General features: G+C 39.9%; 1 protein-coding gene across 1 annotated transcript in view; it reads right to left on the bottom strand.

Moving 5' to 3' along the window:
- The window catches only part of cntn3b (contactin 3b), a 73,505-nt gene that overhangs the window by 17,179 nt on the left and 37,407 nt on the right, over positions 1–18,919 (bottom strand). Inside the window, 7 exon segments of the mRNA XM_061687580.1 lie at positions 293–420; positions 3,977–4,127; positions 9,434–9,563; positions 12,490–12,626; positions 16,006–16,190; positions 16,484–16,586; positions 18,295–18,498. Coding sequence (XP_061543564.1) covers positions 293–420; positions 3,977–4,127; positions 9,434–9,563; positions 12,490–12,626; positions 16,006–16,190; positions 16,484–16,586; positions 18,295–18,498 — 1,038 coding nt within the window.

Below are 18,919 nucleotides of genomic sequence, written 5' to 3'. Positions count from 1 at the left end.
CTGAAAAAAGAATGCAAATAATTATGTTCCATGACATCGAATATTTCAGTCAATACATATAAAAAAACTGCATCGAAAAATATGTGCAAAGTATAGACTTTAAATAGGAGTCAGAGGCCACTTGTGAAATACAAAAAAAATTTAGGCATGCAGGCATTAGGCATTTAATCATCCAGTGCCACTATCAGAAACTGCATATCGGAAGTGCACTGTTGTAAATCAAAGCTTGACAGGTGAGGGATAAACAACCAAGGGTCAGTCTGAGGTGATGGGTTCTTGAAAGAAGACTCACCGGTAACAAGTAGCCTCCCGGTGGTGCTTGCTGACCCAAACTGGTTCTTAGCAATGCATGTATAGCTGGCTGCATCACTTCTGGTTACGTTGGTAATCTTTAATGTTCCACTGGAAAACAGTGTAATTCTGTGGAGGAAAGATCAGTCAGATGTTGTGTTGAGCTGAGCTTGTGTTGAATTTTGATTTTTTTTCCTATATTGATACAGGGTAGAACGGTGAATAACTGGCTAGCACATCTGCCTCACAGTTCTAAGGACCCGGGTTCAAATCCGGCCTCGCCTGAGTGGAGTTTCCATGTTCTCCCCGTGCCTAAGTGGGTTTTCTCCGGGTACTCCAGTTTCCTCCCATATTCCAAAAACATGCACGGTGGGTTAACTGAATATTCTAAATTGTCCGTAGGTGTGGATGGTTGTTTGTTTACTGTATGTGCCCTGCGATTGGCGGGTGACCAGTTCATTGTGTACCCTGCCTCTCGCCCGAAAATAGCTGGGATAGCCTCCAGCACGCCCGCGACCCTAGTGAGGATAAGCGGAACAGAGGATGAATGAATGAATGAATGTATTGATCCACAAGAAATTTACTGTGTGTCGAGTGCCTATTATTATATTAATATGACATAAGGAAAAATATGTACAAATCAAGGGGTAAGACTGGATAAGTTTCCTACTTCTTCCTACTCCCTTTGAACATGTTAACTGTCCTTTTCAATGATTCTATCAAACTTCTTTTAAAAAAAAAAAAAAAAAAAAAGTTTTTTTTTTTTTTACCTTCCATTAATGTCTTATTTCACATGTGTATATGTTCAATAAAAAACAATCAAGCAATCAATCATAATAAATGACACGACCAACAACAAAGTAGCCAAAAAGTTGCATTTGGCATGGGTGGTTTTGTAGCACTCTCTGCTTCCTTTCTCGACACAAAATACAAAAATATTGCATGTTCAGTCCAGGTTCATAATAGTAATATTTATTTATTTATTTATTTTAATCTACCTTTGTTTATCCAGGTAAGGCAATTGAGAACAGATTCTCATTTGCAATGTCAACCTGCCAGCAGACAGCACAGAACAAAAAATAAAAATCTTAAACATATGTTGGAAAAGTAAATACATTGTAATTATACAATTACAACTCTGTTTATATTATACAACTGCAGAAGTGAATACAACACCAAAAACAATGCTTTACCTCCACCATGATTCAAATATGTTTATACGAAAACGTGAATTGGTTAATGACTTCTTCAAGGGTATACCGTAAGTAGGGTTGTGAATTGTGGGGTCCAATTTTGGTCAGTCAAATAACAAAACATAGATCAATATAAGAAAGATAAAATACGTGATTATTTCTAGAACAATCTGTGATGTCTCTAGGTAAGGAGAGAGGCGAGTGATGAAAAACCAACAGCCCTGTTGAAAATCCCTTTACCATTGGATAAAGTTACCATTCGCTCCAATCTGGCATTTGAACTCTCGAATGAAGCTGCACCTCTGGTCTGTTGGGAATAACTGTCAATAGCTACAGCCTGCAGTTTACTTTGTACAGTATGTCTTTCCAGCTGGGTCCCCAGTAAGTCTCAGTAAGGTTCCACTAAGTAGTGAGCTAACCTTTTTTTTTAAACCACCTCACTAAAGTTATTTTTTTAGAAATATACTTGTAATAATTTCTACTGCTGTCCAAGAAGGAGAATTTTGCGGCCACAAATTGATATAATTTGAAAAAACTGTAGTATACCGGGAACCACCATCGGAAGCACCAATGCTTCGCATTAAATTCTTTGCTCAAGGACAGTTGAGTTTGTCGTGCAGATGCACACTGGCCCAGGGGGAAAAATTCACATTTGTTTGTATTTAAATGACCTTTTTCTCATGGGAAATAGCAGAATTAGAACATATTCAAATAAATTAATTTGGGGTCAAATAGTTAGCATTATAAAGCCTTTAGAAATGGTACAGGTGATGCTTCAAGTAAAATGTTAACATTCTTTACTTTCATATGTGTCCAAATAATGATAATTAACTGAATTTAAAATGGGAAAAAAGGATAAAAGATGGACTGAAGGATGTCGAGTGACGGCCATGAGGCTGTAAAGAACGCAGAGTTAGATAACTGCTACTTGCGCTGTGTTGCTCCACACTAAAACTAAACTAAATGAAGCTGAAACTTTAGATGTTCTTCTGTATTTCAAATAGATCATGAATGAGCATCATCTCTACAACATTTGTATTAATAATTATGCTACTTTCAAAGAAGTCTCAGCAGGCAGAGCTCACCATCATATGATGGTTATGGAATTGTTGTTGAAGTGCCATCCAGTATAATGCACCAGGCTTTCAAACTATTATTTTCCTCCATGTTGAGTATACTGATTTGTCTATTGGTATAAGACAATTGTGTGTGAGTGACAATAAGCATGCGTGTTGGATTAGTGACAGTGTCAATTCTTTAAACTGTTTTTTTGTATGTGGTTGTTTCAGACAGATGTCTTAAAAAGCACTACTGAAGCATCTATTGACCAGACGTTGTTTATCTTATCCAGACGCGCTGCTTGTGGTCCTTGTGCTGTTTTTCCACTGCAGTGCAAGGACCTTTCCTCCTGGAAAACCTTTCTCATCCTCTGCCTGCACACATTTATTGTTATGTACCTTAAAAGACTGTGCAGGGTTCCTATATAGTTTGCTAAATGTCAATTATCTTGTGGATTGTAGCAATTTTCAACGTTGCCAATCGAATGAAACCGATAAATGAGCCTCAATGCTGCTTTCCAAGATGATTTTGTCAACATTATTTACAATCCTCCATTTGAATATGTGGTATGGGAACAATTCAAACAGCACAATGTTAAGCACTTCCTCTATTAAAAGTAGTTTATTTGGGTATTTCATAATCAATTATTTCCTTTGTGTGAGCGAGTGTGTATTTGAATTAGCTATCTAAAAGTGTTTCCCTTCTAATCAAAAGACACATTTGTATATTCATTTCTTTCGAATGTATTTTCATGTTTCTGTTCAGGCTTGCTTGTATTTATTTGTCTTCTCTGATTGACTCTTTGTCCCTGTGTGACATTCTTTTAGTTGATCAAATTAAGCTTATTCTGTTAACAATAAGCAATCAGACAGACGCAACAAAATAAAGCAGGCCCCACTTTACAGTGCTCAGTTTCTGCAGAGTTTATATTCTAACAAGATACTGCTACTATCATCTACAACAAGGCCTTTCTCTCCGCAACCACTGTGATTATACTGTATGCCTCAAACTCTATTTGCATGTCATGATAAAGCAGAACACAATTATGTCTCTAATTACAGGTGCAATAGCTTCAGTCTACCTTTTTAACACTCTAATCTACAAGCAGACGGCATGTGTCTTCAGCACAAACTCTGTTTGCTTATCTTGTTGAGTATTTCATGCAGCTAGTGAAGATATGACCAAATTCCTCTCCTCATCAAACATACCATGCACTTTTCAAATGTGTCACGTACTGTCGTAAAGTATTAGCAATGCGCAATTTTCCCAGAGGGATGCCTTGTTCTCCTATTCTCAGTCCTCATTAACTTTGCATTCTACCTCATTAGCACGTTCCTGATACATCTGCACAAATGCCAAACATACGATTCAAACATGTCTCCTCACAATGATTGTGAAATGAAATTTGCAAGAAAGATGTGCGGTTACCTTACCTTTCATTTCTCTGCAGCATCTCATTGTCCTTTTTCCACTGGCTAATTGCTGGGGGCGAGGCTTGGGGCTTGCATTCAAGAGTGACTTCACTACCTAAGCGAGCTTTTAGTACGGCCTTTAATGGACTTTTGGAGAAACTGGGAGGTGATGCTGAGTGTGAGGGAAGAGAGGAAAAAGTGAGTGTGTGATTAGCAAAAGAAGAAAACTTGAACCTTTACAGATCAGCCAAGTCTTATTTTTTACCCGAATGAAGACAAAAGAACTTCCGGCAACCCCAACCCTTAGTTACACATAAACACTAACAAAATACAGTGTTCCCTCGTTTATCGCGAGGGTTACGTTCCAAAAATAACCCGCAATAGGTGAAATCCGCGAAATTGGAAACTTTATTTTTTACAATTATTATATTATGCGTTTTAAGGCTGTAAACCTCACAATTAATATTTTCTCCCATTTCTCTCTTGTTTAAACATGCTAAAAGTTCAAACCTTAAGAAAAATAATAATAATTATTATTATTGTTATTGTTGTTGTTGTAATTCTTATTATTATGTTAATATTACTGTATAACGAAACAAAGGTCAAAACCTGTTTTAAGGCCCAAAATGTAAAAATGTTCTGACAAATAATGACAATTTTTAGAAATAACAAATTAAATTTTAATGAACAACGTATGAGGTTGGAAACATAAGAAATTATTAATTGTGACTCGCGTGTATTTCATGCTTCCTCTGGCCGTCCCTCTTCGCCCTGACGGCACTCCACTGTAGCGTCCTTTTCCCGAGAGAAGAACATAGTTATAGGTAGTTGTTGCCGTTCTTTTTTCTTCTGGACGAGAAGATTCTTATCAACAGACATGCCACCTTCGATAGTGAGCACCTTCCTTTGCCTTTTGGGTGCGACCGCAGGTGCATTTGTCGGTGCAGCACGTTTCGTCGACATTGTTGGTTATGTCTGGGAGAAAACTTGCAAACAGGAGGCACTTTAGAGTCACACACGCAATCGAACACTAATTTAAATTTAGCAAGCCGAACGCATTCTGTGCTGTATTGGAGACATGGCATGGAGGAGATGGATTCAAATTGGTCTACAGTACCGTAGCCAATCAGGACGCAGAATACAATGTGGGTTTGTACACTGTAAAAAACAGCATGCAGAATTGCACTGTAAATAATACGCAAAGTCAATTAGGACACAATGCGGGTTCGAACGTATGCTGTAAAAAACAGCATGCAAAATTGCACTATGGCGTCCCTCAAGGGTCAGTTCTTGGGCCCCTCCTGTTCAGCCCGTATATGCTTTCCTTGGGTCAAATTCTTCAGAACTTTAATCTTGACTATCATGGCTATGCAGATGACACACAGTTATATCGAGCAGTGTCTCCAGATGACTACAGTTCAATTGAGGTGTTGTGTCAGTGTCTAAAACAGATGAATATCTGGATGAGCCAAAATTTTCTTCAATTAAACCACAACAAAACGGAGATAATTGTTTTTGGCAATAAAGAAAAGAGAATTGCTGTTAGTAAATACCTGGAGTCACTATCCACAACCAAAGACCAAGTCCGAAACCTTGGTCTTCTGATAGATCCCGACCTGACTTTCAACAGTCATATCAAATCAATTACTAAAACTGCCTTCTACCATCTGAAGACCATATCCAGAGTGAAGGTTTGCATGTGTCAAGTAGACCAGGAGAAGCTCATCCATGCTTTTATCTCAAGTAGACATGACTATTGTAATGGTCTTCTGACTGGACTCCTTAAAAAGAACATTAAACAGCTGCAGTTCATTCAGAATGGTCCAGCTCAGGTTCTGATCAGAACAAAGAGGTCAGAGCACATTACTCCAATTCTAAAGTCTTTACACAGGCTTCCAGTCAGCTTTAGAATATATTTTAAAGTTCTGCTACTGGTCTATAAATCACAAAACGGTTTAAGTCCTGAATACATGAATGAAATGCTAATGGAATATGAACCCAGTAGGGCTCTGAGATGGACAGACTCAGGTCAAATAGTGGAGCACAGAGTCCAAAGCAAACATGGTGAAGCAGCATTTAGCTATTATGCTGCGCACAAATGGAATAAGTTTCCAACAGAAGTGACATCAGTCCAGGTTAAAAACTCTTCTTTTTCCCTCTGCTTTTTAGAGCATTTCCACTTTTAAATAACAGTTCTTGCACTGTATGATGCTTTAATTGTATTTGAGTTTTTTTTCTATTTGTTTTAAATGTTTATAAGTTGTTTTTTTCCTTTGTTTTTAAATGCTTTTAATCATGTAAAGCACATTGAGTTACCTTGTTTATGAAATGCGCTGTATAAATAAATTTGCTTTGCTTTGTAAAAAAATTTGCAAAGTCATGAATCCACGATAGTCGAACCGTGAAGTATTGGCCCCCTTCTGAAATTCTTATATTTTTGCATAGTTTCTCCACTTAAATGTTTAAGATCATCCAACAAATGTAAATATCAGAGAAATAAAACCCAAGTGAACCTAAAATTATGGATTTAAATGGTGATTTTATTTATTAAGGAAAAAAACTAAACAATTAAAAGTTACATGGGCCTGTGTGAAAAAGTAATTACCCCCCTTGTTAAAATCATTAATTAATTTTGGCTAATCACAATTTTTTGTTAATTTTCACTGATCACACTGAAGCCTGATTACCTCCAGACCTGTTCAAACAACAAATCACTTAAACAGACAAAAGATTTTAAAAAGCTGCAACATAATGACATGATCCAAAGAAATTGTAGAACAGTTGTGAAATAAAGTCATTGACATCTATCATTCTGGAAAGGGTTACAAAAGCCATTACTAAAAATAAATAAATAAATAACCTGTCTTGTTCAGTTTTACTGTGCAAGATAGGAGTTTGAAATACTCCTGCTGCTTATTTATTTATTTTATAAATATTATTGGATGTTTATTGAAAATGCAGCCAGGCATAAAATGGTTTTAGGGGACAGACAGAGGGACAGAACAGACAAGGGGAATAGGGGTGCGAACCACGGCACAACAACAGTTAGACAGTCTAGATATTTGACCACAAGTAACATTACAAAAGTAAAATTGTTTTCTTATTTGCGGAAGGGGGGGAAACTCGGTGAGGACATGCAACAACTAACCAATAGGACAAGATGAGAGAAGAAAGAAAAGCGCAGGACAGGACAGGATGTGAGAAATGAGCAAGGCAGTGCAACTGAGTGGTGCAGTGGTACGGTTTTATAGCATCTAAACATCTTAGTATAACCTGTGTTATTATAAGTGGTCCCGGCACAAGCAATTCAGGCCTATAGAGAGTCTATGGAACTTATTAGTGAATGAACACCGTGTCACATGCATGTTAGTCAACTGGTGTAGAGTTGCTAAAATGGCACATTGAGGAAGTGTTGGCCCAACCCCCCTCATCCGCAAGAAGGGGCCAAACCACTGAGCCCATCCCACGAGGGACACAGCCAGGGGGACTCCACTAACTCCCCAGGACTCAGGGCGGTCCCCCAGCCCAGCCGAAGCGCCCCGACCAGTCCCAAAGGGAGGGACATCGGTACTGGACCATATGCTGCAGTAAAGGGGTGTTTTGTTAATCTCAAATCTCAGGATTGTGCCAGATTGGAGAGGAATGATATGGTGCTGACCGAGATTGTGTGGTTTCTAGACTTTTTCACCAAGATGATGAAGTGTCTGCAATAATCGAATTCCTAAAACAATTGTGCCATTTGAGACTTGTGCTGATAAATGGGAGGTCTTAAAGTTCCGTGCTATTGCAATCTATCTGTTCTAGTTCCAGCTAAAATTGCTATTCAACATATGTATGTGACTATTTAATGAGGTATTGTATATGGCTAGCTAAGTATTAGTGTTTGAAGTTCGATGCATCAAGTCCCCCTTCTGTTTTACTTTTCTGACGGATAGATAGGCTAATTCTATTTTTCACATTTTTAGAGTCAAAATTTTAAATGGCAGAATCTAGCGTTTGGAATCACTTTAACATGGGGTTGAATGGGATTTAAAAAAAAATAAATAGTTAATTTGATGTCATGGTTTCATTTTTACCAAAGCTATATGACCTAGAAATGAGATAGGTAGGCTGTTCCAACATTTTAAATTGTCACAAATTATTTCCCAGTAGAGGTACGTGATTTAGATTTTTTAATTTTGTATGTTTTGGTGAGAGAATAATGCCTACATATTTGATATTCCCTGCCGGAAAAGGAAAGTCTGGATTTTGGTCCGCAGGAGTTAGTTATTATAGGAAGTATTGTTGATTTTGACCAACATTCTGATAATTGCGAAAATGTCTCTCTCTTTTTTTTTTTTTTAAACCTGTCCCGTTGGCCTTGCAGAATGGTGGATCTGTATGCCTTTGTGCTGGAACAATTTTGCTGTGCACCACGGGAGTTTGAAATCCTCCCTCTGCTTATTTTTGCATTTTTATTGTGATATTTATTGAAAATGCAGCCGGACAGAAAAGGGTTTTAGGGGACAGACAGAAAGACAGAGTGGACACAAGGGGACTAGGGGTGAGAACCACAGCAGAACAACATTACAACAGTCATTTGTAGATGTTGAGGGGGGGGGCACCCGGTGAGGACATGCAATAACTAACCGAGAGAACAAGATAAGAGAGGACAGAAAAGGGCAGGACGGAACGTGGGAAAATGAGCAAGGCATTGCTACTGATGAGTGGTGCAGTGGGATTCTTTTTTAGTGTCTAAACACCTTTATAAAATACTTTCTTTACTTTGCCGTTGCATTTTGTTTGGCTCAATTTAGCTCATCAAACTCCATCCATCCATCCATCCATCCATTTTCTGCACCGCTTATCCTCACTAGGGTCGCGGGTGTGCTGGAGTCTATCCCAGCTATCTTCGGGTGAGAGGCGGGGTCACCCTCGACTGGTCGCCAGTGGACATTTAAACAAACAACCATACGCACTCACATTTATACCTACGGGCAATTTAGAGTCTTCAATCAACCTACTACACATGTTTTTGGGATGTGGGAGGAAACCGGAGTACCCGGAGAAAATCCACGCAGGCACGGGGAGAACATGCAAACTCCTCATAGGTGGGGCCGGGATTTGAACACCAGTCCTCAGAAGTGTGAGGCAGATGTGCTAACCAGTCATCCACTGTGCCGCTCTCATCAAATTCTATCACATGTAAAGACAATAGAAGTACTCAGTCAGATGAAAGTCGTCAAGCTTGTAAATAAATCATTACGTAATCGATATGCATGGGCAATGTTTCTTGTAGTATCCAAATCAATATGATGAAAAGACTGAGATGAACATGAGACACTCTATTGGATTCATGTTTAGTTGGCAAGTCTATAAAATAAGTCTGCACACTGATTGCAGGGGAGAGATGTGGATGCCTGCTGGTTTTTATCTCAGAAGATGATCAAACACAGACAGGTAAGCAGGATAAAAGCATAACGAAGGAGGCAATCTTACCTAACACCATTAGTTGGGCAGAGGAATAAATAATTCCATGTTTGTTTTCAGCTACACACTGATACATTCCAGAATCTGACAGGTTTAATGCAGCTATGGACAGGGCCCCATTTTCGATTTGTATCCGGTCCTGTAGAGGAAAAACAAACATTGCAATGCCAGTCTTTGATGTCCGAAGGCACAAAAGCAATTACTTGTGCACCATGAGGAGAGGAAGACATCAGAAAAGGAGATATAAAAGCCAAAAGACCCTTGTGACATTCTACGTATGTTCATATTGGAACACAGGAGAACATTGACACAACTGTATGTTGAAAAGTAATTTGTGCATTTTATAGGTTGAGGTTAAATTGACCGATGCCACAGACGAATGTGACATGCTTATCCTCGACTCTGCAGTGAAATGTGACAGGTTGAGGGGATTAACGATACATTTTTAAATGAAAACGCGTGTAATTAGGTTGAGAGTAATAAAAATCTGTACCTTGTAATATTTGTATTTTTTTTTTAAACAATAGTTTTAATGTCAACGATTCTGAGCACACACACACACACAAAATCACATAATTTATTATGCACTATATTTTGGGGGGGAAATGTTCAGCTTCAGTGATATAATTACAACAAGAAGCAGAAACAGCATGGTGTGAAAATAGAATATAAACGTATGCTGTAAATAAAAACTCAGTCTTGTTACGACTTATGTTAAGCAAGAGGCTTCGTAATAGAAACAAACAGTGGTTGTCCAATTTATATTTACTGCTTTATTTCAACGCAAAACAGCTGCTGCAAAAAACAAACGAACAATGTCTGGCAGTTGCAGTCAGTCTACGCCCCCATGCCCTCCTTAACCCTCCTCCCCCATCCATTTACTCACCCAGCTATCCCAGCTAACATTGACTGCCAGACATACAATATAGTGTCTTCAATTAACCTATCATCCTTGTTTTTGGACTGTGGGATGAAGTCAGAGAGCCTGATATGAAGAAATGTGTTTTTTGTTTTGAGACATTTTTATTGTTTTTGTTTTATTGTTAGGTGTTTGCGTTACGATCCTGGTATCAGAAAACCCTGGTCGAATCAGCATCCATCCATCCATCCATCCATCCATCCCATACTGCTTATCCTCACTAGGGTCGTGGGCGTGCTGGACCCTATTCCAGCTGACTAGGCGAACTGGTCGCCAGCCAATCGTAGGGCACACATTGACAAGCAACCATTCACACTCACATTCATACCTACGGGCAATTTAGATTCTTCAATTAACCTCCCATGCATGTTTATGGGATGTGGGAGGAAACCATAGTATCCGGAAATAACTCCTGCGAACTCCACACAGACGATGCCAGACTTAAACCTGGGTCCTCAGAACTGTGAAGTAATTGTGCTCACCAGTCGACCATCGTGCCGCCCTCATCACTGCATAACAATAAAATACAGCATTACTAATTAGAAAAATAATCTTTTTCTGTGGGCCTGTATGAAACCATCATGTTTGTCACGTTGCACAAAGAGAGAGTTCATCAAAGAGAGCAAGCAATTCTCAACACTTAGGTCAATATTTTGTAAAAATAACAGCTCCACACTGAGACTGACCAATGTGTGTGTGTGTGTGTGTGTGTGTGTGTGTGCGTGTGTGCGAGCACAATTTCTGGCATATTCTAATTTTCATGCGAGCGCAAGTCATGCTCTGCATGTTTGCCAGTTTGGCAGACTGGTCTACGATGAGCTGGGTGAGGCGCAACGAGCATGTTTTCTTTGACGTGCTTGGCGCAGTGTCAATTTAGTGGCAGAAAGTCGGTCTAAACTTTCGCCTGCTAAGACCAAGTCTATGTCCGGCGCAGTCGGAAGACCGCTGGTCTAACGTGAATTTAATCGGGGCACAGGCAGACAGATTCCAGACGTGTGGTGGATGTCAGACATTCATAAAAATGTTAACAGCAAGCATCAAACCCTCGGAATCATTTAAAAAAAATATTTATTCAAATTGTTTGATCATTTTATTAATTTATCAGCCTTAGTATATTTCTTAAATCATCCCAATGGCTGGGTCACAGCTATGGGGGTGCACACGAACGATCGGGGGTGAGGATAGATAAGTCGCTAGTGGTTATCACCAGCTAATTCTGTATTTAATAGGGGTACCCGCTCACGTTGTCTGTCGCCAAACCAGTCAAGAGCAGTGATAATGTTCCAGTCACGTACAGATCGCTGCGTCCTCTTCCGCTTAGAGATGTCTCCATGTGAGACTGTCATTGTGCCACATCTGAAGGGAATGAGCGGCGCCGCTTTGATTGGCGGCGAATGAAGTCAACTGTGTTCAGTTCCACAGCGGCGCGGAGCACCCTTTTTTTAAATATGCCAGTTTGCAAGCGTCTGCGAAATGACAAAAACCTGGTCTAACTCCCCTCCATGCAGGTTTACACCACCTGACCCGCTGGATTAATGCTGGTAACAGAAATTGAGCCCTCAGAGTTATCTGAAGTCCTCAGGGCAGTTTAAAGACCTCTTTTTGGATAACATTGAGCCATTGTGCCACTCAGTTACATTAATTCAAGTTCTATTTTAACATGCAAGTAAGCAAGTCAGGTGAGATATTGTATGAGCCGCAAATCTTTCAACCAAATCAACCAAATTTTGCATCATTTATTGAATCATTCTCCTGATTTTAACCTTCTATATATTCCCATGAGACTCCCATCCATTCTCTGAAGTGCATGTCCTCATTAGGGTATCGGGGGTGATGGAGCCTATCCCAGCTGACTTTGAGCGAAAGGCGGGGTACACCCTGAACTCGTCGCCAGCTAATCGCAGGGAACATAACAACAGCCAACAATTTACACCCACGGACATTTTAGAGTGTTCAATTAACCTACCATGCATGTCTTTGGAATGTGGGAGGAAACCAGAGTTCCCGGAAAAATCCTAAATGGGAACATGCAAAACTCCACACAGGAAGGCCGGATTTGAACCCAGGACCTAAAAAATGTGAGGCAGATGTGCTAACCAGTCATCCACTGTGCCGTGCCCCTGCGAATCCCAACTAGTTATATTACCTCTGACATCACGTGCTCGCCATTCTTCAGCCAGCTGTATGATGGTTTCGGCTTTCCATTCGCCTTACACTCCCAGAACAGCTTTTGGTGGATGGACAGAACTGTGTCTGCCATTGTCTGGAACCAGTGAGGTTTAGCTTGAAATAAATGAGAGGATTACCTTTTCAAACATGTGTTTGCAGTCTCAAGGCACTGGATTAGTAGTGTGGAATCAGAAATCAAAAAGCTGGAAAAGCAGAGCCTTATACATGTCGTTTTTGGCTACGAATGTGTAAGATTTGTACTGCAACAGAACATTGTAAGATATACAATTTTCAACTTTCCAGTTACATTTTTATTGTAGAAAATATAGAGAACTTATTATTTTTACAGCAATAGTGGAATAAACAAAGGTGAACATTGGAATGTTTCCAGGGTGAAATATGACTCTAAAAGTTAAACATGTAAGGTATTATTTCCCAAAATAGCATCCTTTTGTATTAGGTTTCCAGTCGTTACAGTAAAATGCTCTAAATTGTTGTATTTCTCAGTAGAAAAATGTCTTTAAAAAATATATATATATTACAAAAGGGTAACTAACAGTCTGTATGCTCTTTAGCTCTTCTCACTTTAGTTTGCCCTCTGCATGACAGTTAGTTAGTTAGAGCTCTCAGTGCCATGAGGTACACATAGGCCACAATGGCAGTTTCTGTAATCTGTAGGTTTTTACAGGAGCAGGTTATTGGCCCACTGCCCAAGCCCAGTACCTGGTATTCCTAGGTGGTCTCCCATCCAAGTACTAACCAGGACCAACCCTGCTTAGCTTCCGAGATCTGATGAGAGCGGGTACTCCCATGGTACCGCGCAGGGAGCATGACAGTGCAACACACAAAGAATCATTTATGAATGGGCCGACTGAAGGGAATGGGCCAGCTGCCATTTACAGTAAGTAGCAATTTTTTTGCCTCTTCTCCAGTTGACAGAATGATTAAATTATCGTTATGTCACCCTTATACTCCAAGCCAGACAAACCTTCCCCTTGACCGAGCACGTCACATACAAGAATCAGGCTATACAGTGGAACTTTGATTTAACGGACCCCGATTCAATGGATATCAAAAGTAACAGACCGTCTGGACAGTACATGTGTCCAAAAATGGTATGCAGGTGTCACTTAGCTGCTGTTGTAAAAGTCTGTTTGTTCCAGATTTGGCAGCTGTTGTTTACTGGCGCTTTGACGCAATATAGATAGGCATTGGAACTTGTATATTTCCGAGTCACAGAAAGACAATATGACGAGATACAGCCAACAGGACCTGCCCATGTCTCGGTGGTGGCCATGTTGAATGTGGTGAAGTTCCCATCAAAGGCAATGCATTGACATTGTGGCCATGTTGAATATGGCGACATTTCCAGGCAATGGATTGACGTGGCGGCCATAGTGGCAGTAGTTCTATTGACTGTGCAGAGAGAGCACACACGTTGGCGGTGTTACCTTTAAGAACAATACGACACACAAGTCTCTGGAGTCTAGAACATGGTATTTTTGGCACAGAACAGTTTTTTTGTCAAGCCGTTCATCTATGGCATCTAATTCATGGATTTGGAAAAAGGGAGCACACTAATTCCTTGCGGCTCATGAAAGCGACCCGCCTCAACTTGCCACTAGTCACCACAACAACAAGCACACCAGAGTGGTAATTTTGGATACATTTTCATACTTTTCAAACATTTTCAAGCTTTTTTTATATCTATTTACAATATCTTTGTACTGTATTGGGCGTTCTAGGCCACGGAAAAAGTACAAATCAATCATTTTGTACTGTCCAGTAATATTGTTGAATATACTCTCCCCCTCCAAAAAATGTGCTTCAATGTAACGGACAAACGGACGCCCCCCTCCCCTATTATTCCATTAAATCGTAGGTTCCACTGTATAGTACAGAAGGGGTGAGTGAGATGAGTAGTAATTAGAATATTAAAAAATCAGCGCATGCAAAGATTAATGCATATAATGTACAATATTTGGTGTTATTAGAGTTTATACTTATTCATATTATAGTCCATCCATCCATCCATTTTCCGTAACGCTTATCCTCACTAGGGTCTCGGGTGTGCTGGAACCTATCCAAGCTGACTTTGGGCGAGAGGTGAGGTACACCCTGAATTGGTCACCAGACAATCGCAGGGCACATATAAAAAAAAAAATAACATTCGCACTCACATTCAAACCATGGGGAGAACATTCAAACTCCACATAGGCGAGGCAGGATTTTGAACCCCGATCCTCACAACTGTGACGCAGATGTGCTAACCAGTCACACTGTTCCACTCATGTTCACTCACTCATATTATGCGATGCTGCAAAATAGGCTAGATATAATTACTGAGTAATTCAAGTAATATATTTACCCACATACCAATCAGAGATCAAACTCCAACAGGTGACGCTCCGATGCTTGACTTGGAAACCTGAAGTACTGATTCAGATTGGCACTAGATATTCATGTGAATCTGGCCTATGACCTTGGAATCGAATTTTCAAACACTGCTGAAAATAGATCGACTGGGTAAAAACTTTGACCAACAACATACAGTAAATCAATCTCAGTGGTGCTAAAAAGTTGATGGCAATTTAGTATAGTACCATGCAGATTCTTCATTTAAATACTGGTCATTTCCTAAAAGTGCATGAATATTTTTAGGTATAAGAAAAAAATCTTAGTTTTTATTGGAATGTCATTTTGTTGTTAATCAGTCAATATACAGTAAATCTACACAATCTGTTGTCTGAAGTATATTGTTATTCTTGTAATGCCAACACAAAAGGTTTGCTCAGAACAATATTGCTAGAAAGCCCCACATACAGTATCTGTCACCTGGAAGTACATTAGTCCCATTCTCTGCCTGCATTGCGCCACAGCGCCAGTAAACAACAGCAGCCAATTCTGGAACTAACAGGTTTTGTCAACAGCAATTTAAGTGAAATGGAATTTTTGACTTTGGGGGTCTCTAAAACACAAATATCTATACTTATATACTGTAGATGGATGGATGGATGGATGGGTGGATCGGTGGATGGATGGGTGGATGGATGTATTTCCCATTTTAATGCTGGTGCACCATTCCATGAAAAAAAAATACACAAAACCCCAGCATCTTCCTGAGAGACAGACATGTCCCGGAAAAGCTAGACTGACAATTTCTCACCCCTAATCCCAGTCAGTCTGAACTTTTTGTCCAGTCTCATTTCCTTCTGTGGAAGATAGGAGGACATTTCCTTTTCATGAAACCACTGTGGATTGGAATGTGGAAGAGATGGTCTTAACGATTGACTCAGGAATATTGTTGTGATTAAGTTATTCTGTTTATCGTAAAGCTCAACCATGATGCACTCAAATGCACTGAAGACAATTCTTAAGTGTTTGTGAGTAAATGTAGGTTAAATTGCACATCCTTCTTGTAAGACTTGGCAGAATGCAGTATGATCTGTTGGCGAATTAAGTGGAGAATGTAAGAAGCAGCGTGTTTACTGACCATGGAATGAAATACGACCTCGTGCAGCATTTTTGCCCCGTCGATTTTCTGCAATACACTCATACGTTCCTGCATCTTCCTGCTGGAAATTTGGTATCTCCAGAACAGCATTTGAGTTTTTCATTTTTACTTTACTTGGGAAAGGGACTCCACTTGTTCTCCTCCAGCTTATTTCTGGGACAGGGCTGCAAAAGAAAAGAAAATGTTCCTATAATGACAACTGTTAGGTACTGTGATCAAAATGTGTACTGTATGCATTCTTTGTACAGTATAGCTCATCAAACAAATTTAACAGAAAGGTACTTTTTCGCTTACTGTACAAGATCATATCAGGTTTCAAAAGCTCTAAAAAGGACTTAGATGGCTTGATGAGTATGAAAATGAACAATGTGATGCCTTAGCAAGCTTAAATCATCTTGAGTAAGGCTAATCCATGCATGGATGATCTTATCTCAGAGCCACAATGATGCTGACTTACTTTCCTAGAGCGAAGCATTCCAGTTTCACAAGTGATTCCTTTGCAGCTGGAATCGAGTCAGGGAAATGAACTTCTATTTTAGGTTCATATTCTCCCATTACTCCTACAAAAGGGAGACAATTTGTACATCAATAATGAACTGTAGCCATGGCATACACACTGGATCAAAGAGAGAGCAGCCACACTTGGGGGCCACAAATAAAGAAAATCGTTGTGCTTGCTGAGTAAAAGTGACCACTGCAAGGGCTGCTAAAGAAAATAGTGGCTTAAGAAAAACTTAGGGAAAGTATTAAGAAAAATACATGCTTAGTAAAGATGTATCCCCTGTGATAACATGATTTATGACTTTATTTATATTCTTCTCACTAGAAAACAGAAACTTGGTTGAAGTTAGCAAGCTAACGATGGCTACACCCCGAAAATGTGTCTTTCCTGGATGCCTGAATTTACTGAACAGCTCGGTGACGTTATTTAAGCACCCAAAAATGAGGAGGGAAAAAAAGCGATGGATTGACTTTTTGAAGACGCACGCAGATGGAGAGCTGAACATCAACACCTCTACCTGGCTCTGTAGTGCGCATTTTACGACAGATAGTTTTGTAAACTTTCACCAGAGACAACATGGCTTTGTGGGTAACTTGATACTAGTGAATGGGGCAGGGCCAACTTTCTAACTACCTGGGCTTCCTCCTACCGTGCCGCTGTCGTCAGGTGCCGTGTTCCGCTACGTCACCAACAACGAGGGAAAGTTGACTTGTGTGCTCATTTTTATGATTATAATTCACAATAACCATTGAATTTTGAAGCTGAGCCTCCTAATGTGATTTTACAATATGATTTAAGCTATCACCCCCTCAGGATGTTTGATTCCGTCCATTGGTATATGAATGTGTGTGTGAATGTGAGGCTTTGTAAAGCGCTTTGGGCACTGTGATGATGTAGATAAATGATGATGATGTAGATAAAGTGCTATATAAGTGCAGTCCATTTACCATTTATTTCTCCTAAAATATCAAATAAACTACATTTGTTAATGTATCTCAAGATTTAAATTAATTTTGCTGGTTGCATTCCTTAACCGAAGAGCACCGACGTCCGTATAATTGGGAAGGTTTTATTTTGAAGGTGGCTTTTGCCGCGAGTTGGCGACTTATTACCATAATGTCTAGTATGAGCAAAATTAGGGGCGGCTGGCTTGACTGCTACTTTACCAGTGGAGGCTGCCTTGACTGCAGTGGAAAACGACACCTTCGAAGAGACACGCTTACGAAGCACAGTCTAAACTTCAAGCTATCAGTTACGCAGAGGAACATGGAAAGCGGAAAAGCAGGAAAGCAGGAAAACGAGCTTCCCCAAGTCAAGAAGATGACGCTGAGTTTCCGTGGAAAATAAAGAAAAACAAAACGCGTAAACAAGGCGAGATGGCCTGAGTTGGAAGACCAACGCGAGCAATGGATTAATAAACTCCAACCACTGGACATTGGTGTAAACTGGGCGTTCAAAGTGAAGTTGCGAGCGGCGTGGGAGCGATGGATGACAGATGGCGAACACAGTTTTACTAAGACTAGGAAGCAGCAACGGGCGAGTTACGCCACAATTTGGGAATGGATTGTGGTAGGTTGGGCTATCGTCTGCTTGCACTGTGCGAACTTTCGCATCATTTCTGAGGAGCGGAACGCCTTTTAATACGGTGCGCCCTATGTTCGTGAAAATACGGTACTTGCTGTTGTTTGTCATTGCCCGATGAACACAGTATTGGACCTGGTAAACTGTTTTACAACAAATTACTGAAGCTCTATTATTAGATTTACCATCACTTCTGAGAACCAGTGGGGTTGGGGAGCTTAACACCCTCTCCTTTGTGATGGTGTTGTTAACCACACAAGTGTAGTTGCCCACATCCGAGGGTTCTACTTTGGCTATATACAGACTTCCAGTCTCCTGTGAGATGAACCGATGATTGTCTTGTTGGACAAAGTGGGGATATTGATTGAAGATCCATGCAAAAGTCAGTTCTGAAAAAAAAAAGTAAAATGCTTAAATTGTATGGCGCATTGACTTTTTTCTGCATGGTACATGTCATTCCAGCTCACAATATGGAAGGCCAAACCCAAATGTATATTGCCTATTCACTGTGGAGTGTGTATGCTGGATGGTGATTGCTGCAGTTTAAGTCACTAAGGATGTAACACAGTAAACAAAGCCCAACAATGGACGACAACCAACATTTAATGTTCTTTCGTTTACCAAGTTTACGAGAAGAGAAACAGCTTTCCCATGGTAAAACAAAAGTGATTATTCTGTGTCAGTCAAATAATGTGTCAACTTTTTATGCTTCATAATTGTACTAAGTGATTTTTATCCCAAAGGACAGGTGCCGAGAAGTGTTGCAGTACAAATCACATTTTCTTTGAAGAAAATATATATTAAATACCA

This window comes from Phycodurus eques, chromosome 10 (assembly GCF_024500275.1).
Source record: "Phycodurus eques isolate BA_2022a chromosome 10, UOR_Pequ_1.1, whole genome shotgun sequence".
Taxonomy (NCBI): Eukaryota; Metazoa; Chordata; class Actinopteri; order Syngnathiformes; family Syngnathidae; genus Phycodurus; species Phycodurus eques.
The sequence above is the reverse complement of the archived record's forward strand: the minus strand, read 5'-3'. Positions and strand labels throughout refer to the sequence as shown.